At 38.3% G+C, this 27,538-nt stretch overlaps 1 protein-coding gene across 3 annotated transcripts in view; it reads right to left on the bottom strand.

The window, feature by feature from the left end:
- Positions 1-19,270, bottom strand: part of spock1 (SPARC (osteonectin), cwcv and kazal like domains proteoglycan 1) — a 197,706-nt gene extending 178,436 nt beyond the window's left edge. Inside the window, exons 1-2 of one of the 3 annotated variants that reach the window (XM_057849465.1) lie at positions 19,111-19,270; positions 10,708-10,845 (exon numbers count right to left, since the gene is read on the bottom strand). In XM_057849465.1, coding sequence (XP_057705448.1) covers positions 10,708-10,842 — 135 coding nt within the window. In that variant the 5' untranslated portion in view covers positions 10,843-10,845; positions 19,111-19,270. The remainder of the gene's footprint in view (positions 1-10,707; positions 10,846-19,110) is intronic. The other 2 variants (XM_057849466.1, XM_057849467.1) reach the window with 2 other exon arrangements.
- Between the last annotated feature and the right edge of the window lie 8,268 nt (positions 19,271-27,538).

Below are 27,538 nucleotides of genomic sequence, written 5' to 3'. Positions count from 1 at the left end.
TTGGCAATGCGCAATTGAGTTCCTTCAGCCATTTAAATATTGACTACTGTTTGGTTGCAGTATTTCTAATGAGCGAAGCAGTCCAGATGGCGGGACGGCGAGCGGAAGACGACACACACAATAACATAATACAGAGCGCAATAAAGCTGAAGATAAAAGCTCATTACGTGGTAGTGAGGGGAGGACAATGTGTGGCTGAGACTGATTGCGAGAAGCCAAGTGGGAATAGAATGATTATTGTGCAGAACAGAATCAACAGCGCTGATCAATCACGCCGTAATCCAACTTAATTTAATGTTGCGCAACACGCATTAGTGTTGCATGTGTGCTTTCCTACATAGCACTTTAGCGAAAACACTCAAATATTTATTGAGAGTACTGCTACAACTAAAAAAAAAAAAAAAAACGTAGCATGGTACAAATGCTTACTTTCTAATTAAGGAGTGACAATTGTGTGGAATTGATTGACGATTGATTGTGTCTCGAAGCATCAAAGACAAAATTGAGTCGACTTGCTTGATTGAAAGCAGCAACTAGAGGTGCTGCCGATTCATCTAGTTTAGAGGCTAAAACAAAGACTTTTGTAAGTCACACTAGGTGTACGTACAGTGCTATGAAAAATTATTTGAACATTTTTGGCGAAGACAATCGACAACCCGGCCGCCGTGTGACATAATCCTGGGTAGTTTTGAGTGATTTTTCACTTCGAAAGCTGAAATTACACTTTGAAACATCACTCCGTTCGGGTTAGCATGTCCATTAGCACGCGCAGAGTGGATGCCTGTGGCATGAGTCACATGGGAATGGCCGTTCGATCATATTTACAAGCAGAGATGTCTTGTTCTATTGTTGGTAAATATACTCTAGCTTTGCGTCAACGTGCAAATCTTATTTAGATCAGCATGGGTTTCCTGTCAGCGTACAACCAGAGACGTCAAAGACGGCATGCTTTTCTTCTTAGTGGTTCTTTTGCCACTAATGAAGCTGTCACACCACTGGTGGCTTCTAATACGCAATCAGACGGTTCTTCCTCAGGGTCTGCTGCCTTCAAATCTGTTTTTAGCACTTGAGTTTCAAGTCTAGCTGTGCCACAGTCGACGCCAAACAAAATCTCATTCGGGGACTGCTAGTATTCACTGGCATTGGAAGAATGAAGTTTACCTGTTTACACATATTATAAAATTTTTATGATAATCGTCACATTTTTAGATATTATCATGTAAAAACATGATATTATAATAAAAACGTGATACTACCAAGTAAAAACTCAATTTTCAAGTAAAAACCAGATATCATGTAAAAACCTGATAATTATCATGTAAAAACAAATATGTATAAATGTGATAATTATCATGTGAAAACATGATAGTATATTTCTGTATGTGAAAATTATGTAAAAACGTCATAATTATCATGTAAAAAGTAATAATTACCATGTTAAAGCAATATGTAAAAAATGAACGTGATACTATCATGTAAAAAAGTGATACGATCAGGTAAAAACTATTATGTAAAAATAGTTATGTAAAAAAGTAATAATTATCATGTAAAACATGATAGTATTTAAAAACATAATTTTCATGCAAAAACGTGATAATTACATAAAAATGTCATAATATGATGTAAATATGATGTTTACATGATGATTATCATGCAAAAACAAGTATGTAAAAATGTGATAATTATGCAAAAACATGATCGTATCTTTTTACATGAAAATTATGTAAACACATGATAATTATCATGTAAAAAATGTCATAATATGATGTGAAAACGTGATAATTATCATGTGTTTACACGATAAATATCACAGAAAAACAAGTATGTAAAATTGTGATAATTATGTAAAAATATGATAGTATCTTGTTTTTACAAGAAAAATATGAAAAACGTGATAATCATTATGTAAAAATGTCATATGATGTAAAAACATTACATGATAATTATGTAAAAACAGTTATGTAAAAAAGTAATAATTATCATGTAAAACATGTTGGTATTTAAAAACATAATTTTCATGCAAAAACGTGATAATTACATAAAAATGTCATAATATGATGTTAACATGTGATAATGATATAAAAACACAATCGCATCTTTTTACATGAAAATTATGTAAAAAGGTGATTAGCATATAAAAAAGTTACAATTTAAAAAAACATGATACTTATCATGTCAAAACGTGATACTATCATGTAAAACCTGATAATTATCACGTTTACATGATAATTATCATGTAAAAACAAGTATGTAAAAATGTGATAATTATGTAAAAATGTCATAATATGATGTAAAAACATGACAATTATCATGTAAAAACAAATATGTAAAAATGTGATGATTATTTAAAAACATGATAGTATATTGTTTTTATGTGGAAAATTACCATGTAAAAACGTCATACTTGTCATTTAAAAAAGTGATAATTACCATGTTAAAGCGATATGTAAAAAAATAAACGTGATACTATCATGTAAAAAAAATGATACGATCATGTAAAAACAATTATGTAAAAACAGTTATGTAAAAAAGTAATAATTATCATGTAGAATGTGATAGCATTATTTAAAAACATAATTACATAACATAACAAAAACGTGATAATTATATAAAAATTTCATAATATGATGTTAACACGTGATAATGTAAAAACATGATAGCATCTTTTTACATGAAAATTATCATGTAAAAACGTGATACTATCATGTAAAAACTGATAATTATCAAATGTTTACAAGTATGTAAAGTATGTAAAAATGATAATTATGCAAAAACATGATAGTATCTTGTTTTTACATGAAAATTATGTACACATGATAATTATGTAAAAATGTTATAATATGCTGTAAAAACGTGATAATTATGTGTTTACATGATGATTATCATGTAAAAACAAGTATGTAAAAATGTGATAATTATGCAAAAACATGATAGTATCTTTTTAAATGAAAATTATGTAAACACATGATAATTATCATGTAAAATTTCATATAATGTAAAAACGTGATGTAAACGTGATGTAAAAACAAACATGTAAAATTGTGGTAATTATGTAAAAATATGATAGTATCTTGTTTTTACATGAAAAATATGAAAAACGTGATAATCATCATGTAAAAATGTCATAATATGATGTAAAAACATTACATGATAATGATCATGTAAGAACAGGTATGTAAAAAAGTAATAATTATCATGTAAAACGTGATAGTATCATTTAAAAACATAATTTTCATGCAAAAACATGATTATCATCATATAAAAATGTCATAATATGATGTAAACACGTGATAAGGATGTAAAAACATGAGAGCATCTCTACATGAAAATTATGTACGTGTTTGGCATATAAAAGTTATAATATGATGTAAAAAAAAGTGATAATTATCATGTAAAAGTGTGATACTATCATGTAAAAACTGATACTTATCACGTTTACATGATAATTATGTAAAAACAAGTATGTAAACATGTGACAATTATGCAAAAACATGATAGTATCTTGTTTTTACATGAAAATTATGCAAACACATGATAATTATCATGTAAAAATGTCATAATATGATGTAAAAATGTGATCATTATCATGTGTTTACATGATAATTATGTAAAAATATGATAATTATGTAAAAACATGATAGTATCTAGTGTTTACATGAAAATTATCATGAAAAACGTGATCATTTTTACATGATAATTATCATGTAAAAACAATTATGTAAATGCATGATATTATTCATCTTTTTTGTTTTTTTTTTTAAACCATTTCCAGAATGCCTACATACATCTGGCTAAATAAATACATCCAAACAAAAGGACTGTCAAAAACATCACTGCCCGTGACCCAACTTTCCCTCATTCCTTTTTCCGTGTCGTTGCGTCTCACACTCTTATTGATTACATTGTTGCGCACGTCAGGATTACCGAGCGCTATAATTTATCCGATCAATCTCGTTGAGAGCCTGAGGGTGCGCGCGAGAGCGTGGGTGGCTTTGTATGCGTGTGGCAGAACACACGTCCGTCCAGTCCCTGTAAAATGGTATCAACGGGGACAATATTTACCCGGTCGTCCGCCGAAGATTGAATCTGCAATTTCTCATTTGCGATCGATAGCTCGTCGAGGGACGCGCGTGATGAGGGCGGGCGCGGTCGAAAGCAACAAGAGAGAGGGGGTTTATTTTGAAGGGCGGTCTTTCATTTGGAATTAGTGTAGTATAAAACCGGAGAGGAAGGAAGAGCTGGGTGAGAGTGGAGATGATAAACCGTGTGGAGGAGAAAAAAATGAAGGCGGCTTAACGGGAGAAAAAGAAATGGAGGACAACACTGCTTGGCGATAAGAAAGAGTGACGGCTGTTCAGCAGAGTCTTGGCTTAATTGTGGGAAATACTGCCTGGGAAGTAGTTCCTCAGAGGGGATACATGCTTTTGAAGGTGACTGGTAGCTTCGGATAATCAGCTTCTTTCAGCCGCACCCTGTCCCTCCCCCCCTTTGTTGTAAAGCGGGAACAAACACACTTGAAGGCCCATATGGAAAATAAAAAAGTAGGAGTGAATGTGTTCCAAGTCACGTTTTAAATCTCCTCTTTGAATGAATCTGCCATGCAGAACCATACATCTTTTCTGCCATTAAAAATGAATGGGAAATTTGGACGTACATGGCTGTCAATGGTATCAACTTACTTGGGACCTTGTTCAATGTCAATGGGCTGTAATGGTAAATGTATGGTCAGAAATCAGAACCCTATGTTTTTCTGCCATTGATAATCAATGGGAAATTTGGACATGCATGGCTGTCAATGGCATCGACTTACTTGGGAACCAGTTCAATGTCAATGGGCTGTAATGGTAAGTGTATGGTCAAAAATCGAAACCAGACATGTTTTTCTGCCATTGAAAATGAATGGGAAATTTGGACATATATGGCTGTCAATGTCATCGACTTACTTGAGCGCCAGTTCAATGTTGATGGGCTGTAATGGTAAATGTACGGTCAAAAATCAGAACCATACGTGTTTTTCTGCCATTGATAATGAATGGGAAATTTGGACGTACATGGCTGTCAATGGCATCGGCTTACTTGGGAACCAGTTCAATGTCAATGGGCTTTAATAGTAAGTGTATGATCAAAAATCAAAACCAGACTTGTTTTTCTGCCAATGTAAATGAATGGAAAATTTGGACGTGCATGGCTGTCAATGGCATCAACTTACTTGGGAACCAGTTCAATGTCAATGGGCTGTAATGGTAAGTGTATGATCAAAAATCAAAACCAGACTTGTTTTTCTGCCAATGTAAATGAATGGAAAATTTTGACGTGCATGGCTGTCAATGGCATCGACTTACTTGGGCGCAAGTTAAATGTCATTGGGCTGTAATTGTAAGTGTCTGGCCAAAAATCAGAACCATATGTTTTTCTGCCATTGATAATGAATGGGAAATTTGGACGTGCATGGCTGTCAATGGCATCGACTTACTTGGGAACCAGTTCAATGTCAATGGGCTGTAATGGTAAGTGTATGGTCAAAAATCAGAACCATACGTGTTTTTCTGCTATCGAAAATGAATGGGAAATTTGGACGTATATGGCTGTCAATGGCATCGACTTACTTGGGAACCAGTTAAATGTCAATGGGCTGAAATGTCAAAAATCAAAACCATACATGTTTTTCTGGCATTGAAAATGAATGGGAAACTTAAACGTACATGGCTGTCAATGGTATCGACTTGAGAACCAGTTAAATGTCAATGGGCTGTAATGGTAAATGTACGGTCAAAAATCAGAACCATACGTGTTTTTCTGCCATTGATAATGAATGGGAAATTTGGACGTACATGGCTGTCAATGGCATCGGCTTACTTGGGAACCAGTTCAATGTCAATGGGCTTTAATGGTAAGTTTTTGGTCAAAAATCGAACTACACGTTTTTCTGCCATTGATAATGAATGGGAAATTTAGACGTATATGGCTGTCAATGTCATCGACTTACTTGAGCGCCAGTTCAATGTCATTGGGCTGTAATGTCAAAAATCAAAACCATACATGTTTTTTTGGCATTAAAAATGAATGGGAAATTTGAACGTACATGGCTGTCAATGGTATCGACTTACTTGAGAACCAGTTAAATGTCAATGGGCTGTAATGGTAAATGTATGGTAAGAAATCAGAACCATACATGTTTTTCTGCCATTGAAAATGAATGGGAAATTTGAACGTACATGGCTGGCAATGGTATCGACTTACTTGAGAACCAGTTAAATGTCAATGGGCTGTAATGGTAAGGGTATGGTAAAAAATCAGAACCACGCATGTTTTTTCTGCTTTTGAAAATTAATTTGAAATTTGGACGTACATGGCTGTCAATGGCATTGAGTTACTAGGGCGCCACTTCAATGTCAATGGGCTGTAATAGTAAGTTTTTGGTCAAAAATCACAACCCGATATCAACAGGAAATTACCCAGAAATGCCTTAAAATCAACAGGAAGTGACTCGAAATGCCCCGGAATCAACAGGAAGTGACCCGATAACAATAGGAAGTGCCTTCAGCTAGTCCAAAACGCAGCAGCAAGACTTTTAACAGGAACCAATAGAAGAGAGCACATCACCCCTGCGCTCCAGGCACTTCACTGGCTGCCTTAAAATCAACAGGAAGTGACTCGAAATGCCCCGGAATCAACAGGAAGTGACCCGATAACGATAGGAAGTGCCTTCGAAAGACCTCAAAGTCGACAGGAAGTGACCTGTTCTACCAACCATAAGAGCAAATCTAGCCAATCATATTCTGTCATTTGTAGGTTCTAGCCTCTAACTAGTTGATGAACAATACACTTTCCTTAATTTACCCAACTGCGAACCTTCCCAGTCTTAGCAGCTGTTGCAATCATTGGTGTCAGCACAGTAATGACCGGCCTTATTATGCACGATGCTCCACTAGTAACAGCACGCGTATTCTCGGGAGATTTCAACAAAGCGTAAGATAACTTTGGCCTTATTAGAGCCTGCCTTACACATCCGGCGGAGCCGTGATGTGAGAACGAGCATTTGTCTCGCCTTCAGCCGGGGGCTTTTCACCTGCAGTGTGTGTTTGTGGATTTAAATGTCTACCTAGTCTACTGCAAGTCATTATCTGCAAACTGTCTGTGGAGTGTAGGATTAGAGGGGATAGAAGGTACAAAGGATAGGAGAAACATTGTGACCTTTTTTGTTTCATGGCTACCACGTACGGGTGATTCTCAGTGAATTAAAGTTCAGACATGCAAAATAAGGAAACGAATCTATATTGAACATTGTGAAATGTTCGCATTGCTAAGCACTTTAGCCTGCTATTGACTAAACCAAGTAGAGATTTGTGGATGTCATCCTCTAGCGGTGGCCGCCATTGCTGGAGTGTTAACAAGCCTCAGTAGCAGTCAAGCATCAGTCGATGCAGAGGCTTGATTTCTGCAAAGAAACTCAGCAGGGCCAAGAACGAAAAGTGGTATTTGACAAATGATAAAATGGCGTTTGGCAGTTTTTTTTCAGAATATATTGTCATTTGACATATGGCAGTTTATTTTATTTTATTTTTTTACATAAGACAAAATGGCTTTAGGCATATGGCAGCTTTTCCAGAATCCGAATGGCTTCTATCTTCTATCATTTGGCATATTTAAATAAATAAATAAATAAAACTGCCGTATGCCAAAAAACATTTTGCCCCATTCCAAAAAAATGACATATGCCAAAAGCCATTTTACCATGTTTGGGAAAAAAAAACTGCCATACGCCAAAAAACTGCCATATGCTGAAAGCCAGTTTGCCATATAAACCAAAAACTGCCATGTCATGAAAGCCATTTTGCCATTTGTCAAATAAACTGTTGTATGTCAAAAAAACGGCCATATGCCAAAAACTATTTTACTATGTGTCAAAAAAAAACAAAAACTGCCATATGCCAGAAAAAAATGGCATATACCAAAAGCCAGTTTGCCACAGGCCCACAAAACTGCCAAAAACCATTTTGCCATGTGTCAAATAAACTGCCAAATACCCCAAAAACTGCCATATGCCAAAAACCATTTAGACATATGCCCAAAGCCATTTGCCATATGTCAAATAAACTGCCATAGTTCGGAAAAACTGCCATATGCCAAAAAACATTTTGCCATATTCCAAAAAAATGGCATATGCCAAAATCTATTTTACTATGTGTAAAAAAATGAAAACTGCCATAAAGCCCAAAAAATGCCATATGCTAAAAGCTAGCTTGCCGTATAACCCCAAAACTGCCATGTCATGAAAGCCATTTTGTCAATTGTCAGAAAAACTGCCATATGCCAAAAACCATTTTGCCCAATGCCCAAAAAAATGGCATATGCCAAAAGCTATTTTAGCATGTGTAAATAAAATAATAAACCGCCATACGCCAAAAAACATGCCATATGCCAAACGCCAGTTTGCCATATACCCCCAAAACTGCCATGTGCCTAAAGCCATTTTGCCATATGTCAAATATACTGCCGTATGCCCCAAAAACTGCTATGTGCCCAAATCCATTTTGCCATATGTCAAATAAACTGCCATATGCCCCTAAAAACAGCCTTCTGCAAAGAAAAAGAAAAGCATTTTGCCATGTGCCAAAAGCCATTTTGCCATATCTCAAATAAACTGCCAAATGCCCCAAAAACTGCCATATGCTAAAAACCATTTTGCCATATGCCCAAAGCCATTTGCCATATGTCAAATAAACAGCCATAGTTCAGAAAAGCTGACATATGCCAAAAACCATTTTGCCCAATGCCCAAAAAATGGCATATGCCAAAACCTATTTTACCATGTGTAAAAAAAAAAAAATAAATACACTGCCATACGCCAAAAAAATGCCATATGCCAAAAGTAATTTGCCATATACCCCCAAAACTGCCATGTGCCTAAAGCCATTTTGTCATATGTCAAATAAACTGCCATATGCCCCCAAAATTGCTATATGCACAAAGCCATTTTGCCATGTGTCAAATAAACTGCCATAGTTTAGAAAAAGACTGCCATATGCCAAAACCCATTTTGCCCAATGCCAAAAAATTGGCATATGCCAAAAGCTATTTTACCATGTTTGGAAAAAAACTGCCATACGCCAAAAAACTGCCATATGCTGAAAGCCAGTTTGCCATATGCCCCAAAAACTGTCATATGCCAAAAGCCAGTTTGCCATATACCCCAAAACTGCCATGTGCCTAAAGCCATTTTGCCATATGTCAAATAAACTGTCTTATGTCAAAAAACTGCCATATGCAAAAAAAAAAAAAAACATGCCATATGCCAAGAGCCAATTTGCCATATAGCCCCAAAACTGCCATTTTGCCATATGTCAAATAAACTGTTGTATGCCCACAAAATTGCTATATGCACAAAGCCATTTTGCCATATGTCAAACAAACTGCCATAGTTAAGAAAAAGACTGCCATATGCTGAAAGCCAGTTTGCCATATGCCCCAAAAACTGCCATATGACAAAAGCCATTTTGCCATATGACAAAAACTTGACATATGCCAAAAGAAATCTTTCCATATTCCAAAGAAGCTGCCATATAGCCAAAAGCCTATTTGCCATATGTCAAATACCATATTTCGGTCTCACGGTTTTTCAAGAAACTTAAGTCCCTTTCTGTTGATTTGGGAGCATTTCGGAATCACTTCCTGCTGATTTAAAGGCATTTTTGGGTTAATTCCTGTTGTTTCCGGGTCACTTACCTAATATTTGGGGTCAACTTCCTGTTGATATCGAAGACTTCCTGTTATTTTGAGGGCACTTTGATGTCATTTTCTGTTGATCTTTGGTCACTTCCTATTATTGTGAGGGCACTTCAATGTCACTTCCTGTTGATATCGGTCACTTCCTGTTATTTTTTGGGAAATTTGATAACACTTCCTGTTGAAATCGGGTCACTTCCTGTTGATATTGGGTCACCTTAGATTTGATGGTAACTTCCAGTTGATATCGGCACTCTTCCTGTTATTTTGAGGGCACTTTGATGTCACTACCTGTTGATATTGGGTCACTTCCTATTATTTTGAGGGCACTTCGATGTCACTTCCTGTTGATATCGGGTCACTTCCTGTTGATACTGGGTTACTTCCTGATGATTTGGGGGCCGTTTGGGTGTCACCTACTTCCGGTTGATATTGGGTCACTTCCTCTTGATATGGGGACATTTTGGGGGTCACTTCCTGTTGTTTTGGGGCATTTAGGCGGTCACGTCCTATTGATTTTGGGTCACTCACTGCATTTTAGAGTCACTTCCTTTTGGAGGCATTTTGGGGTCACTTCTTGTTGATATTGGCTCATAGCAAATTTAACGTGGTGCTTTAGTATAGCTTGAAACGAATTATAGTTTTTCAAAAAATTGGTCCAAAAATTTGCCCAAAAATCTCTCATATTGCAGGTTCAACCGAAAATAGCTACTTTTCTAACCACAGACTAGGCCTATCTGCCGGGACGAGTCATACACAAGTACATACGGTAAGTGAAGTACTTGAAAGAGTAACGCAAAGTCATACAAACAAGTTATCTAACGGCATTCTGCCGCATCTCCACCAGGTGTATGGTACCTTCTGGCACACATCTAGGGTGTATGAAGGACATAGTGAGACACACACACACACGCGCTCACGCGCACACAATCTAATTACTTGTCCCTTTTGGTTAGATTTAGTGGCTCCCAAGAAACTCACATCTCTGTATCTGTTCCAGGATCTGTCCTTGGAGTGCTGGCCCACAGTAGTCAGTCGCCTGTCGTCGGTGGTGCCAGACGCCGCAGACTGTGTGCTCAGCATTAGAGCCACAACAGGGAGCAGAGAGAAGAACATCTTCTGGAAGACAAAGAAGAAAAGAAAAGCACATAAAACGGACTGAGTAGTTCAGTGACGACAAGGGGCGAGCTGAGCTCAACAGTGGCGCCTCATGAAATTTTTCATAAGGTTGGCCAGATGTGGGCCACTTCAAATCTTGGGGGTGGCACACCAAAACTCAAAGCTTTCATTTCAGGTTTTAATGATATTCTTGGAGTAAACAGACCAGTGGAAAATTATCAGAAAGACTACACCTAGTCATACACTTTGGTTGAATGTTAGTATTACCGTATTGGCCCGATGGTGTGTTTTGCATTGAAATAAGACTGAAAAAGAGGGGGCCGTCTTATATTCGCGGTCTTGACATTACACTGTATACTAGTGTTGCACCGATACCATTTTTTGGGCCCGATACCGATACAGATACCTGGCTGTGCAGTATCGGCCGATACCGATACCACTGTTTGCAACAACAACAAAAACATATACATACATATATACAGTGGGGAGAACAAGTATTTGATACACTGCCGATTTTGCTGGTTTTCCCACTTGCAAGCCATAATACAAAAATCCAGAAAATCACACTGTATAATTTTTAAATAATGAATTTGTATTTAACTGCATGAAATAAGTATTTGATACATTACCAACTAGTAAATATTTCGGCTCTTAGTTCTTTTTTAAAGTGATCCTTTAACTTAAATCAGTGCTTCTGAATTATTTTCTCTTACGCCCCCCCTAGGAAGACGTAAATGTTTCGCGCCCCCCCCAAACTCTGCCGTCACTGTAAATAGTATCATTTGTCTATAATATTACTATTATAAGTACGCCTCTGCCTCACATTGTATCCTTTTTTTTCTATTAGGGAAAATAACAGATCAACTTATAAAGTATAACTTTATTAACATTGTTTTGTTTGTAACAGAAAAGACAACGCGCATCAATTTGCCTGAATTAAAAAAAACAAAAAAAAAACAAAAAAAAAAGTCACATCCAAACTGTAAAAATATACTCAAGGTACATTTTTGACCATTTGATACTGAAAAATAAAATCAGTAAATAATAACAAATTCAAATTGATTAGAAACATTAACTCATGAGGACAATATGCCAAAAAATTTGACCGAAAAAACAAGCTGAATAGAAGAAGAAGAAAAAAAGTGTCATTGGACAGAAGAACAGTTTTTATTTTCGCTGCTCCCAGTGTCACCTCCAGTTTGCAATGATGTGGGGTTATATTGCACCGAGCATGCTAACAGTGCTCACTGGTTTACTGATATAACACTGACAAAGCGGGACGATTGTTGGCAATATTCGGCACGTTTTCGCTGAAAAACAGCCAAGCGGCTTATTAATGAGATTGGGGTCTAATGTCTTTAAGTGGCGTCTTACTTGATTTGGCTTTCGGCTGTCCGCAATAATCATTTTTAGACACAGTAAACAGTGGTCTTTCCTCGTCTACCACTGTATTAAAATTCAAAGCCAAAAGGCAAACGGCCCGAAAAAAGCGCATTCTCGGCGGCCGAGGGAGAACCGTAGGTGAGGGCGGTCGTCGTGACGATCCCAAGCCGAAAATGGTACTTCTCGGGCAGTCACGTGAGAACCGGAGAAGACAGTGGATCGCTGCGTGAGTCCGGCCGAAAAACGGCTTTCGAAAACGGCGCACAGCTCTCCAACTCTTCATGAATCTCTTCCATGTGCTCTTGCTTACTTCAAAAATACTGTGCGCACTTTGAAAATGAGAGCGCCACTGCCACCAACTGAGTGGATGTGCAAGTACGCTTTATTCTAGTACGGCAAAAAAAAAAAAAAAAAACATGTTCCCCGGGGTCACACGCGCCACCCCTGGCATCGCTCTGCGCCCCCCCAGGGGGGCGCGCCCCACTATTTGAGAAGTACTGACTTAAATACATGTCGGCTCTAATAACCCACAATTGTTCTCTTGTACTAAAATATGTTGTTAGAAACACATAAAATGTGAAATCAATGGCAATATTTTATAATATTTAGTCCATATTTTGACCAATAGTTGGCGCCATGGTTTGCGGGCTCGCAGTGATGACGTCATTTGTATTTTTCGTGTTCAACAATTGCTTGTTGCTGCCTAAACTCGCGAAGTAAAATGCCACGATGTGCTGCTTTTGGATGCAATTTCCAGTCAAATGGAAACAAGGGGAGTGAAGTGAGTGGTCAAAGGTGGAATTATTATTTTTAGTGAATAAAAGTGCATAGGTGGAAGCTTCTCCCCCTTTTTGGTCCCTGTATGCACGTATCCTACCCACCACGCGTTACAACTGGCGCCCGAACATTTTTCCTGGATCCTCAGTCAAGTAAGGCATCCGTCTATTTTCTGGATCTGACGGTCCCACCGCGTCTGCAATATTGGTTTCGGATCCGTCCATTTTTTTGATTCGTCGGTCCCACGGCGGCTTTTCGGATCAGTCTATTTCGTGGACAACGGCCTGATCGCAGCTACGACATTGCCATGGGATCGGTCTAATTCCTGGATCTTCCAGTGAGTAAAAAAACGCGGATTTGGATTACTATTGCTATCTTTTTTATTGACTATTCTTCGTGGGAGTTTTCCCCAAATCATACTAAATAATTAAAGCACTACGGCACGCTACAGTGACGACAGTGACTGGACCTTACAACAATGTTGGAGTTAGTCAGGGCTGAGCTCCCGAGTGAAGAGTGGTCAAGGTGGAAATATTATTTTTTGTGAATAAATGTGCATAAGTGGAAGCCTCTCCCCTTTCTGGTACTTTTATACACATATCCTAGCTACCACGCGTTACAATGTACAAGACATGGATTACGCACGGTGTGCTCTTTGGCCTGCACTGTATGTAAAGCACACGACAGCTCTGGATGCTAACAATCTACATAATTATATTGGGATAAGTTTGAAAACGCAATATGCTTACCTTGAATATCTGCTAATAAAACCGGACAGCATACACTCTCGCTCCCAACCGGAGTTCCCAACAGGACTCTCTCGCATCACCAGTTTTGCCCAACTTTTGTCTTATCAGGTATTTGCTGCACACATTTTTCCCTGAAGCTCGTCTTGTGAACGACCGACAGTGCGGTCTTGCTCTTCACTTTTCAGATCTGGTTCAAACAGGAAGGGTAGAACTGACGACATGTTGGGAAAGCTAACGAGTGACACGCTGGAATTTCGTCAACGGGACCAGTGACGTCACGCACTGCGACGAAACACGCTTAAAATCATTTTACAAACTTTATTAAAACAAAAACATTAAGAGGGGTTTTAATATCAAATTATTATAACTCATACTAACATTTATCTTTTAAGAATTTCTTGTCTTAAAAATAGAGGATCCCTTTAAGAACCCCTCCTGTTCTCCACTCGTTACCGGAAGTAACTGCACTTGTTTGAACTTGTTACCTGTATAAAAGACAGATGCTCAAACAAACAAACTCCAACCTCTCCACAATGGCCAAGACCAAAGAGCTGTGTAAGGACATCAGGGATAAAATAATAGACCTGCATAAGGCTGGGATGGGCTACAGGAAAATAAGCAAGCAGCTCGGTGAGAAGGTAACAACTGTTGGAGCGATTATTAGAAAATGGAAGAAGTTCAAGTTGATGGTCAGTCTGCCTCGTTCTGGGGCTCCATGCAAGATCTCACTGATCATGAGGAAGGTGAGGGATCAGCCCAGAACTACATGGTAGGACCTGGTCAATGACCTGAAGAGAGCTGGAACCACAGTCTCCAAGAAAACCATCGGAAACACATTACGCCGTCATGGATTAAAATCCTACAGCGCACGCAAGGTCCTGCTGCTGAAGCCAGTGCATGTCCAGACACGTCTGAAGTTTGCCACTGACCATCTGGATGATCCAGAGGAGCAATGGGAGAAGGTCATGTGGTCGGATGAGACCAAAATTGGTCTAAACTCGGCTTGTCGTGTTTGGAGGAAAAAGAAGGATGAGTACAACTCCAAGAACACCATCCCAACTGTGAAACATGGAGGAGGAAACATTCGTTCATTCACTGCCATCCCTCCCACTTCAAACGGATTGGACGTCTACTAGTGATAAACTCATTCCAATTCACAGTAGAAAGTTGTTTTTCTGTTTATTCTTTGTTTGTGGAATATCCTAGAATGATTTCCTGAGCAATGTATCGATAATCGTTATCGTGAGCTTTGTATAGAAAATCGTATCGTATCGTGAGGTAACAAGAGGTTCCCACTCCTAATATATAATATATCATGCAGACCCATAGAAATGTAGTCCAGTCAATTCGCATACACACAGTGGGCTATGTGCCAACTAAACATTTTTATAAATTACTAACACGAAAATTGTCCTTGACAAATTGGTATTCCCGTTCAAATTATATTCTCATTCTAAGTTCTAATTTGCACACAAACAAAAACCGAAATAAACTGACAAACTATTCAACCAGCATGTTTCCAAACGTAGCAGTTCAGAACTACGTTTCCCATAATGCCTAGCGCGGTTTCGCTTAATGCTAGCTAGCTGACGCAAAAATCAAACTTTGCTATAAAAGTTTACATTCATCGGCAGCGCAACGATGCGACACCAAACTGGATTTTACAGTCAAAGCTCCGACAGAAGTCAACAGTTGCCATTAAAGATGTCGATGCCGATCGATCGGGTCCGATCACGTCATTTTGAAAGTATCGGAATCGGCAAAAAAAATATCGGACATGCCTTTTTTTAATATATATATATTTATATATATATTAGGGCCAGGGGTCGCGTTAACTGAATATTTTCCGTCGTTGACCGATTTTTTAAAACGGTGACGGAATAAACTGAAGTCCATCCGTCATTTTGACAGGTTGCAATTCACACCCCAGACCACAGGGTGGCGAGTGAGCATATTAATTAGCTATTGTCTCCCTTGATGCATGACGTCGTTGGCCTTACTCTGAAAAATGTCAAGGCAATTGAGGGTCCGAAGTTTCTTCAAAAAGCCCCAAAACGACGATGGTGTTGATAAAAGAGGTGAAAAAACAGGAACTGCCCAAGCGGGCACGCAATTCAAGTCCATTAGCACCAGGAGGAAGGTGTGAAAACTACGTTCAGGCCACAGCAGGTGAACTTTTAATTTCATTGTTCCATATGCTACATATGGTAGGCTACCTACCTACTGGGGCCACAGTCAGCTGTTTTTGTCACTGCGGAGAAAAAGTTACATATTCATCTGCTTGATGTGTGGATTCTCTGTTAAGCTTGTTCGGACAGAATATTAATTTAAAATGAATGAAAATTGTCACGTGACTGTGTCGTAGCCGCTAACGCGCTCGGCCAAATGGACACACAAGTACGGAAGGTGAATTATGCCAAACAAAGGGTCCCCACAATGTTATTATCATCATTTTAAAAATTTAAGTGACGGGTAAAAATAGATTATGACCGGATTTTTATGACCCTGTCAGTCAAAATGACAGACAACGAAAAAGTCTAGCGCAACCTCTGATTAGGGCTGTCAAAATTATCGCGTTAACGGGCGTTAATTATTTTTTTTAATTAATCACGTTAAAATATTTGACACAATTAACGCAGATGCCCCGCTCAGACACAATGTAATGACGGTACAGTGAAACGCTCACTTGTTAATTGTGTTTTATGGAGTTTTGCCGCCCTCTGCTGGCGCTTGGGTACGACTGATTTTATAGGCTTCAGCACCCATGAGCATTGTGTAAGGAATTATTGACATCAACAATGGCAGGCTACTAGTTTATTTTTTGATTGAAAATTCTACAAATTTTATTCAAACGAAAACATTAAGAGGGGTTTTAACATAAAATTTCTATAACTTGTACTAACATTTTTCTTTTAAGAACTACAAGTCTTTCTATCCATGGATCGCTTTAACAGAATGTTAATAATGTTAATGCCATCTTGTTGATTTATTGTTATAATAAACAAATACAGTCCTTATGTACCGTATGTTGAATGTATATATCCATCTTGTGTCTTATCTTTCCATTCCAACAATAATTTACAGAAAAATATGGCATATTTTATAGACGGTTTGAATTGCGATTAATTACGATTAATTAATTTTTAAGCTGTAATTAACTCAGTTAAAAAATTTTATCGTTTGACAGCCCTAATAAATATATATATACATATATATATATATATATATATATATATATATATATATATATATATATATATATATATATATATATATATATATATTTTTTTTTTTTTTTTTTTTAATGTTTTTAATGAAATCGTTTTCTAATTGTATTTAACATTACAGACAAAATGTCTTACACTCATCCAGAGTCTTTAGTTTTGGCTTAAAGTAGGGCTGTCAAATTTATCGCGCAACGGCGTTAATAACATTAAAATATATAACGCAATGAACGCATGCGCAGACACTACCCACTCGCGCATCGTCGCGTTCAGTCAAAAATGGCACCGTTTTACGTATACATAGAGCTAAAAGCAACATAAAATGAGTAGAGAGAATTTTGGCAGCCTTTGAAGCCTTTTATTAATTGGTTTAAGCCTTACAATCCCTCTCGCTACGATTACAAATATCGTGGGAAGCAATGTGGAGAAGCAATGTAGTAGTTCATCTTTTTCTTAACACCCTATTTTATTTCCCAACGCTGAGAAGATATATCAATAGGTACCATTACACACAGTCATGGTTGCACTTCCCATCATACATTTGGGCAGAAGTTAAATGGCTGCAGTATCATTTACTGAAAGCTCATAAAAATCCACTAGATGGCAATATTTAGTCACGATATACAAAGTCACATTTATCCTTTAAGAATTACATGTCTTTCTATATGTTGATCCCTTTCACAGAGAGAATGTTAATAATGTAAATGCCATCTTGAGGATTTATTGTCATAATAAACAAATATAGTGCTTATGTACTGTATGTTGAATATATATATTCGGCCGAATTTTATTCATTTTTTTCTTAATGCATTGCCAAAATGTATATGATCGGGAGAAATTATCGGGAATGATTGGAATTGAATCGGGAGCAAAAAAAAAAAAAACAATCGGATCGGGAAATATCGGGATCGGCAGATACCCAAACTAAAACGATCGGGATCGGATCGGGAGCAAAAAAAAAAACTTGATTGGAACAACCCAACTTAACACCCTATTTCATTTCCCAACGCTGAGAAGATATATCAACTGGTGCCAATATGCACAGTCATGGTTGCACTTCCCATCATGCATTTGGGCATGGCTACAGTATCATTTACTGAAAGCTCAACAAATACACTAGATGGCAATATTTAGTCACAATATAAAAATTCACATTTATCCTTTAAGAATTACAAGTCTTTCTATCCGTGGATCCCTCTCACAGAAAGAAAGTTAATAATATAAATGCCATCTTGACGATTTATTGTCATAATAAACAAATACAGTACTTATGTACTGTATGTTGAATGTATTTATTCGTCCGAGTTTTATTCATTTTTTTCTTAATGCATTGCCAAAATGTATATGATTGGGAAAAATGATTGGGAATGATTGGAATTGAATCGGGAGCAAAAAAAAGCAATCGGATCGGGAAATATCGGGATCGGCAGATACTCAAACTAAAACGATCGGGATCGGATCGGGAGCAAAAAAAGCATGATCGGAACAACCCTAGTTGCCATTATATACGTATTTATCGTAAAAAAAAAAAAAAAAAAACTTCTGGCGTTGTAATGCCTCATGATAGGGGTAAACTGCCAATAAAAACAAGATGAACTACTCCTTCCCTCCCTTCTAGTAGGAGCCATGTCAACTGCTGCCACCCAGTGGCCGGAGGGATTCTCTTCAAATTGGTCCCGTAAAAAAATCATTAAAAAACGGACATTTTTATGAATTTATAAAACCCGCCCGGACAGCGAGTATACTACGTGAAAGTAGGACTTGTCCGGGCAAAAGAGGACGTTTGTTCACCCTAGCTAACATATTTAAAACGGGGGGCCGTCGCCACCTCTGTCCACCCTTAATAGCGCCATTGGAACTCCAGCACATAAGGTAGCAGGTATTGATCCAAATGGCACAATGGAAAATTAAAGCTAATCAAGCTAGCACTGTTTTATGTTGAAGTGCGATGTATCTTTAAATCGAATCACAAACAAAGGAGAGTTGCGGTGTTGAAATATTCCATCTTTGCGAGTTGAACAAAACAAAAACACTTTCCCCTCGGCTTTTATTTCTCAGCTTTAAAGTCAAACAAATTGCGACTGTTTACTTTCGCGTGTACATACTCCATAAATAAAAGAAGCTTCACTCACCTACGTACGTTCGGCGGCGTTTAAATCCGCAGTAAGTCCAAGTTGCGAGCACTCCGGTGACCAGTGTGAGCTACTCTGGTGTCGGAGACCGACTGGCACACTGCGGGCTACAAGATGAGCGGACTTGCTGGAGGTTTCTCCTCCTCTTGTCACTAAACACCGCCTCCTCTCCTCTCTCTCGTTCTCCATCTCGCTCTCTCGAACGTTCTTTCTCTCTCCTGCTGCCTCTCTTCTTTGTCGAGTGAAGCAGGGGCGTAGCAAGTCATTGACGAGGTTCAAGGAAAAACCATTCATCCATAGGCGGAGTCTGACTTTTAGGGTAGGGGGGCGGAAGATGTTGATGACCCCGAAACGCAGTGTCAGCAATAAAATTAACTTAAAAGAATATTTATAATAATAAGTTGAAAAAGAGCGTTTTGTTTTTTTTTGTCTTCCATTATTCTTGAGGGGAATTCTAAATCAGGCTGCTTAGGCAATACTTTTCGCCAAGATCGTCATCCATTGAATTTGGTACGCCCGCCTGTGTCGTGCCAATGTAGTTACCCCAGTCCAAAATTGTATCCCCTGGGCGGAGCCATATGGAGGTAGATTTGTGTCTTTATTATTCAATCCAAAAAAAAGTTCAAATCAAAATATGTATTTTCAACCAAAAAAGAGTCACTTCAATAAAAAAAAAAAATAAAAATAAAAAAGTGAATGCAGAAATAAATTTGAAACTCAAAAAACTAAAAAAAAAAAAACATGTGAAAGCCTTTTTTTCTTTGATTAATTTTTATTTTCATTTTTTGATTTTTTTGATTGAAGCAACTTTTTGATCGAAGTAATGTTGTGTTTGGGCCACATTTTGGCTAGGACATGTTTCTCTTTATTATTCAATCCCAAAAAAATAAAATAAGGTTGCTCCTTTTCAAAAAGAAAAATCACTTCAATCAAAAAAAAAAAAAAATTCAATCATAGAAAAAAGTTTTTGAATTGCAAAAAAAATATCTGAGATTGAAAAATTTGCATTTGAACATTTAAATTTTCATTGAAGACGATTTCTTTAATTGAAGCCATCCTTTTTGTGTTGGGGCCATATTATGATTAGGACATTTGTGTCTAACTCATTCAATCCCCCAAAAAGTTGCTTCAATCAAAAAAATATATATTTTTAATCAAAGAAAAAAATCATTTAAAAAAAATATTTTTTCTCTAATATATCTATCTATCTATATCTATATATATATATATATATAGTACTGTGCAAACGTTTTAGCAGGACACCTGCCTATAACTTTTGCACAGTACTGTATGTTTTTATTATATTATGTATATACAGGATATACTGTATGTATTTATTTTCCCCAAGTGGAAGCTTCCATGATCCTAATAAATTTAATAATTAAAAAATATATATACAGTCCATATATATATATATATATATATATATATATATATATATATATATATATATATATATATATATACAGACAGACAGACAGACAGGCAGACAGACAGACAGACATACATACATACAGTGGGGAGAACAAGCATTTGATACACTGCCGATTTTGCTGGTTTTCCCACTTGCAAGCCATGTAGAGGTCTGTAATTTGTATCATAAGTTCTCTTCAACTGTGAGGGACGGAATCTAATACAAAAATCCAGAAAATCACATTGTATAATTTTTGAATAGTAAATTTGTATTTAACTGCATGAATAAGTATTTGATACATTACCAACTAGTAAATATTTCGGTTCTTAGTTCTTTTTTAAGAACCCCTCCTGTTCTCCACTCATTACCGGAAGTAACTGCACCTGTTTGAACTTGTTACCTGTATAAAAGACACCTGTTCACATGCTCAAACAAACAAACTCCAACCTCTCCACAATGGCCAAGACCAAAGAGCTGTGTAAGGACATCAGGGATAAAATAATAGACCTGCACAAGGCTGGGATGGGCTACAGGAAAATAAACAAGCAGCTTGGTGAGAAGGTAACAACTGTTGGAGCCATTATTAGAAAATGGAAGAAGTTCAAGTTGACGGTCAATCAGCCTCGTTCTGGGGCTCCATGCAAGATCTCACCTCGTGGGGCATCACTGATCATGAGGAAGGTGAGGGATCAGCCCAGAACTACACGGCAGGACCTGGTCAATGACCTGAAGAGAGCTGGAACCGCAGTCTCCAGGAAAACCATCGGAAACACATTACGCCGTCATGGATTAAAAATCCTACAGCGCACGCAAGGTCCAACATGGAGGAGGAAACATCATTTTTTGGGGCTGCTTCTCTGCCAAGGTTACAGGACGACTGCACCGGATTCAGGGGAGGATGGATGGGGCTATGTATCGCCAGATCTTGGCTGACAACCTCTTTCCTTCAGTGAGAGCCCTAAAGCTGGGTCTTCCAGCATGACAATGACCCAAAGCACACAGCCAAGGCAACTAAAGAGTGGCTCCGTAAGAACCATCTTAAGATCCTGGAGTGGCCTAGCCAGTCACTAGATCTGAACCCGACAGAAAATCTATGGAGGGAGCTGAAAGTCGGTGTTGCCCGGCAACGGCCCCGAAATCTGAAGGCTCTGGAGAAGATCTGCATGGAAGAGTGGGCCAAAATCCCAGCTGCAGTGTGTGCAAACCTTGTCAAGGACTACAGGAAACGTTTGGTATCTGTAATAGCAAACAAAGGTTTCTGTACCAAATATTAAGTTGGATTTTTGTGATGTATCAAATACTTATTTCATGCAATTAAATGCAAATTTATGATTTAAAAATCATACACTGTGATTTTTCTGGGGTTTTTTTGTATTAGATTCCGTCCCTCACAGTAGAAGAGAATTTATGATACAAATTACAGACCTCTACATGCTTTGCAAGTGGGAAAACCAGCAAAATCGGCAGTGTAAAAAAAAAAATTAATTACTGTGCGTTAATGCGATAATTTTGACAGCCCTAATATATATATATATATATATATATATATATATATATATATATATATATATATATATATATATATATATATATATATATATATATATATATATATATATATATATATATATATATATATATATATATATTAGGGCTGTATCAAATACTTGTTCTCCCCACTTTACATATACTATATATATACATCCAGTGGGGAGAACAAGTATTTGATACACTGCCAATGGGTTTATTGGCAGTGTATCAAATACTTGTTCTCCCCACTGTGTGTGTATATATATATATATATATATATATATATATATATATATATATATTAGGGCTGTCAAAATTATCGCGTTAACGCGCAGTAATTAATTTTTTTAATTAATCACGTTAAAATATTTGACGCAATTAACGCACATGTCCCGCTCAGAAAGTATTCTGCCTTTTGGTACGTTTTACAGCAAGGCTTTTTGTGCTGTCCAATAGCGAACTCTTGTGGTTGCTTTGCGACATGGTTTATTGTTTTCTTGCCAGTTCATTATGGCTGCACGACGTCTCGGGCTGATAATGTTGTGCTTATATGATCCTTGGACAAGATTTGTCCGTAAGTATGGTTGTTGTAAAGAATGTACATATTATGTTAGTAAGCGAAATGTTATATTTTTTGTATGAGACACTTTTTGTTTATGTTTAGTGAACCTGTATAGCGTGCTAAGCTAACGTTGTTGCTAATGCAATAATTGTGTACTTTTATTTTGTAGTTTTACGACGGTCTAAAGAGGACAATGGTTTGAGGTCATTTTATTAATAAATCAGATGAAAAAGGAAGAAGTCTAATTATTAAGGCGTCGTTCACTAGCTGTCTAGCTTTGGAAAAAGTAGACGCTTCGGAGTGAGGACAGCACAGACAGATTTAAATGACAGTAGAGTGAAATGCCCACTACAGTCCTTATGTACCGTATGTTGAATGTATATATCCATCTTGTGTCTTATCTTTCCATTCCAACAATTTATTTTACAGAATATATATATATAATTTACAGAAAAATATGGCATATTTTATAGATGGTTTGAATTGCGATTAATTACGATTAATTAATTTTTAAGCTGTGATTAACTCGATTAAAAATTTTAATCGTTTGACAGCCCTAATATATATATAGGGCCCTAATCCTTTGCATTACAATAAGGTTCTCGTGCCAGTTGGTGCTCGGGCCCAAACAAAAACAAATTGAGGCACTGGAGTCCTTGTTACTTTCCCCCACAGTCTGCATGGCATTGATTTTTTAGATGTAGGATTTCTTTTTTTTTCTCATATTCACCCCAAAGCACCGACAGGATTTGCGAGCGGCGCCGCTATGGATGTCCAGATACAAATTTTATATTAGTCATGCACCTTTTTTTTTGTCCATCAGCTAATTACGCGAAACCTCCGAGTAGATTTTTTTTTAAGCACCACGGACAGCGACGCAAGCTGTAATAACAAAAGACAAATGGTAGTCGAGCTCCAAAACTAGGGCACTCATTATTGGGGTGTGTGTTTAAATATTTAATCTGTGGCTCTCTCATTCCACTCTCTGGAGATCTCGCAACACTTGGTCTGTCTTTGACACGCTCGGATTTGCGCGAAGCCGGGTCTGCTGACATAGGCGTGATGGGAAACTGTCTGATGGAGACTCAGAGTTTTTTTGTGCTTAAGTTGGAGCGTGTTTAATTGACCTGTTTTGGTGCATCGGGAGCTAGCGCTTGCGTACAATGGCTTTGCTCGTTAAGTTTGGTATCCAATGCTTTCTACACAGCAAAGTGTTCAACACTTCTTTAGTTAAATTCAACACTCTTAGAGTTAGTCCCTTAAAAGAGTAGGTGTAAATCCATGGAGTTAAAGAGCGTACGACAGGAGAAAATAAGTCTTAAATAGCAATATTATGTGAATTAGAATCATATTTTGAGACGATTCTGTTAGGTTTTGTGTTGATTCCCTCCTGGTGTGTCCTTGTAATTGCCATTGATTTCACCAGGTGTACCGCTCCTTGTGTATCCTCCAATCTGCGTCCACCTGTGTCACCCATCTGTTCCTCATTGTCTCGTTACCCTTTGTCTGCGTGTGTATATAAGCTCCCAGTTTCTTTTCAGTCCTTGTTGCGTCATCGTCAATGTCCACGTCCATGATCTGGTCAGCATTATTCCAAGCCCTCGTGTTCCGTGTAAGTTTTTGAAAAGCAGTCTTTTGTTAGTGATAGTTTTGTTTGCCTCAGTGCTATCTTTTGATTACCACAACCTTTGTTTTGTACTTTGTTTTTAGTTGGCTTTAATTAAATCATTTTTGCACCGTTATCTGCTTCGCCTCAATTTCCCTGCGCTTGGGTCCACCTTGCCCGCCCGCACTCCCTGACAGATTCGACTAGATACAAAAATTTAGCAAAGCGCAGATGATGAGAAAATGTGTCTTTTAATTTGCCGGTTAGCCACGCCTACCGTTGCAGGGCTTTTGGGTTCCCAACAGGTGGATGACGTCAGCGGAGTCACGATTTCATCTAATTTAGTATGCAGCCCATTGAGGTTGGAATCATTCAGAACGAGGAAAACGTGACGAAGAGAGCCGCAAAATGTCATCGTTTCAGTCTCTCTATTCCAATATTTTTACAGCATATTCTTTTTATCCAAGTATTTTTATCCCCAATAGGTAAATAAATGGCATGGTCATGACAAATAAGTCTTGTACTAAATGGAATTTGAAATAATAAAAATGCATTTATTCAGGACGACATGGCAAAATTACTCCATAAGTCAAAACTGTCGACTTCACCTTTACTGTCACACCTCCCGAAAGATATTTTATGCCACCTAAGTCGGGCTTATGTCATTTCCCTTCCCCGGCTTCGGAGAATGTAAACAAACCAAGAGGCGTGACAGCTAGCTGACACGCTAACCCGAACCGAGTGATGTTTCAAAGTCTTCGAAGCGGAAAATCACACATAACTAGCCCGGATCATTTCACACGACGACTGGGTTGTCGATTGTCTTCGCCGATCGGCGACTCGCCCGGCGGTGAACGAGTTAGAGCTCGTCGTTCCCCTGCTGAGGGCAGAGGGCTCGGTTTCGGGGAAGCGGCTGGACAATGACCGCCGGACAAACCGGCCGACGTCGGAGGAGTGCGTAGCTGCCAAATGGTTAACACGAATATGGCAAAATAATGCTTTTCTGCACGGCAAAGCGGCAAAACGGCGAGAGACTCATAGGAGGGCGGCTGCAGTTGTTATGCAGCTAACATGACTATGTGTATGAGGAGAGCTTTTTACATGCCCATCCATGATCAAACGTAAGTACAGTTGGGCAAATAATTATTTAATACTAAATACACTGTAATATAACCAATCACGGAATAGTATGGTTTTTCATATTTACTGTATTACTGTATTGTATTACTCTAACGCACCTAATATAAAATAAATAGCACTTATTTAAAATAGTTTAATGAAAAGAAGCAGAATAGAGGGCATAAAAGATACACAACGCCATCTTATCACAGAAGCCCAACATGCATCATGAGCAAGATTGACGCACCAACTCTCGCATACAGTTCTCCCGGGAACTCCAGGACAAAGAGCAGGGCGTACTGTCCTAAAACAAGTAGCATTGGAGAACGCCCGATATCCAACTGATAACACAACTGACAAGACTCCAAGAGCCCCCTTTGAATCCACAGAATCCACATCCTCGTTGCCCGGAAAACAGTAACTCCCAAATCCTCCTGTCCAATCAACAAAAGACAATAATCCCACACACACCCTTCTTCTTCCTTCTTCCTGACCACGGCCTGCCCCCACCAGAGCTTTCAAAAGACTGAACATTTAAATAACAACTGTCGCTTCTCGGGAACATTCCGATGTATCCGTTGTTTTGCCGACCCTGGACCCAGCATTGTCTCTCCGTCGTCTGTGTTGCCTCGTTTTTGACCATTATCGACAGATAACTTGTCAACCTGTTTTCGGTGAGCCTTCTTTAAACCGTTCAAAATGGAGTCAGTACAAAGCAGTGGTCTCCAAATCGGTACTCGAGGGCCGCTGTGGGTCCTGGTTTTTGTTCATACCAATCAAGCGCAGACCTTTTAATCAATGTGGTTTCTACTAAAACAACAGCACCTGACTGCAATCAACTGATTACACTTATAAAACACCAGATTGGTGAAAAAGTGTGGTCTTGTTTTGTTGGTGTGAAATCCTGCACCCACTGCGGCCCTATGTGGAATAGCTTGGAGACCACTGGTACAAAGGGTTAACACAGGAGTGAACGCACGGAATTGGCCCCTGCCGGCCAACTTGCGGGAGCGGTGCCAGCGGAACACCATTTGGTTTGCCAGATTCATCTGGAAGGCCGGATTCCTTCAGTGTCCAACTGGGAGGAGACCCCGGGGCCGAGCTGGTGGAAGTGGCTAGGGAGAGGGCTGTCTGGGCCTCTTTGCTGAGGCTGCTGCCCCCTGCGACCCGGATTCGGATAAGCGGGAGACGGCAACCACGATTTAATATTTCATCTAGTTGTGTATTCATTTATTTCATTTTTGCACTCCTGCTGCACCATAGAAATGAACTCTGTTTTTTTAACACCCCACAAATTTGCAGTGTGCAAAACTGGCATAACACTCCTATTTTGCATTACTCACACTTTTGGAAACCATTCAGTAGGAATAATGTTGAGTGGAAAAAAGTTTTCTTCCTCCAGTTTTTATTTCCCCTGATCCCACTTCGAGAAACAAATTATATGCAAAGAAGAAGGTTGTTGTTTTTTTTATTGCATTTAAGAAAGAGCCAAAAGTAAAATTGATGTGTCGCCCGAAATGCGTTTTGACCTTTTCATCCGCAGGGAAGTAAAACCTTCCGTTGCGAGCTCAATGCATTATTTCCCATTATTGCCTGCCACGGATCCAAGGTAAAAGTTCATAAAAAATGAAATGGCTTACACAGTTGAGCAGATGTTGGGTAGATTCACATAATGTAATGACATCATATCACTTCCAGTTGATTTTGCATTCACTTCCTGTTGATTTTTGGGCCACTTCCTGTTCATATTGAGTCACTGCCGGTTGATTAGGGGGCAGTCCGGGGTCACATTCTGTTGAAATTGGGTCACTTCCTGTTGATGTGGAGGTATTTTGGAGTTACTTCTTATTCACATTGGGTCACTTCCTGTTTATATGGGGTAATTGTGGGTTCACTTCCTCTTCATATTTGGTCACTTCCTGTTGACATAGGGCATAGTGGGGTCACTTCCTGTTGATATCGAGTCCCTTCCTATTGATTTTGGGTCATTTCAGGTTCACTTCCTGTTCATATTGGGGCACTTCCTGTTGATTTGGAAGCATTTAGGGGTCACTTCCTGTTGATTTCGTGGTCACTTCCTGTTCATATTGGGTCACTGCCTGTTGATGGGGGCAGTTCGCGGTCACATTCTGTTGAAATTGGGTCACTTCCTGTTGATGTGGAGGGATTTTGGAGTTACTTCCTATTCATATTGAGT

This window comes from Corythoichthys intestinalis, chromosome 11 (assembly GCF_030265065.1).
Source record: "Corythoichthys intestinalis isolate RoL2023-P3 chromosome 11, ASM3026506v1, whole genome shotgun sequence".
In the NCBI taxonomy this organism is placed as follows: domain Eukaryota; kingdom Metazoa; phylum Chordata; class Actinopteri; order Syngnathiformes; family Syngnathidae; genus Corythoichthys; species Corythoichthys intestinalis.
This window is presented reverse-complemented; position numbering and strand designations above follow the sequence as displayed.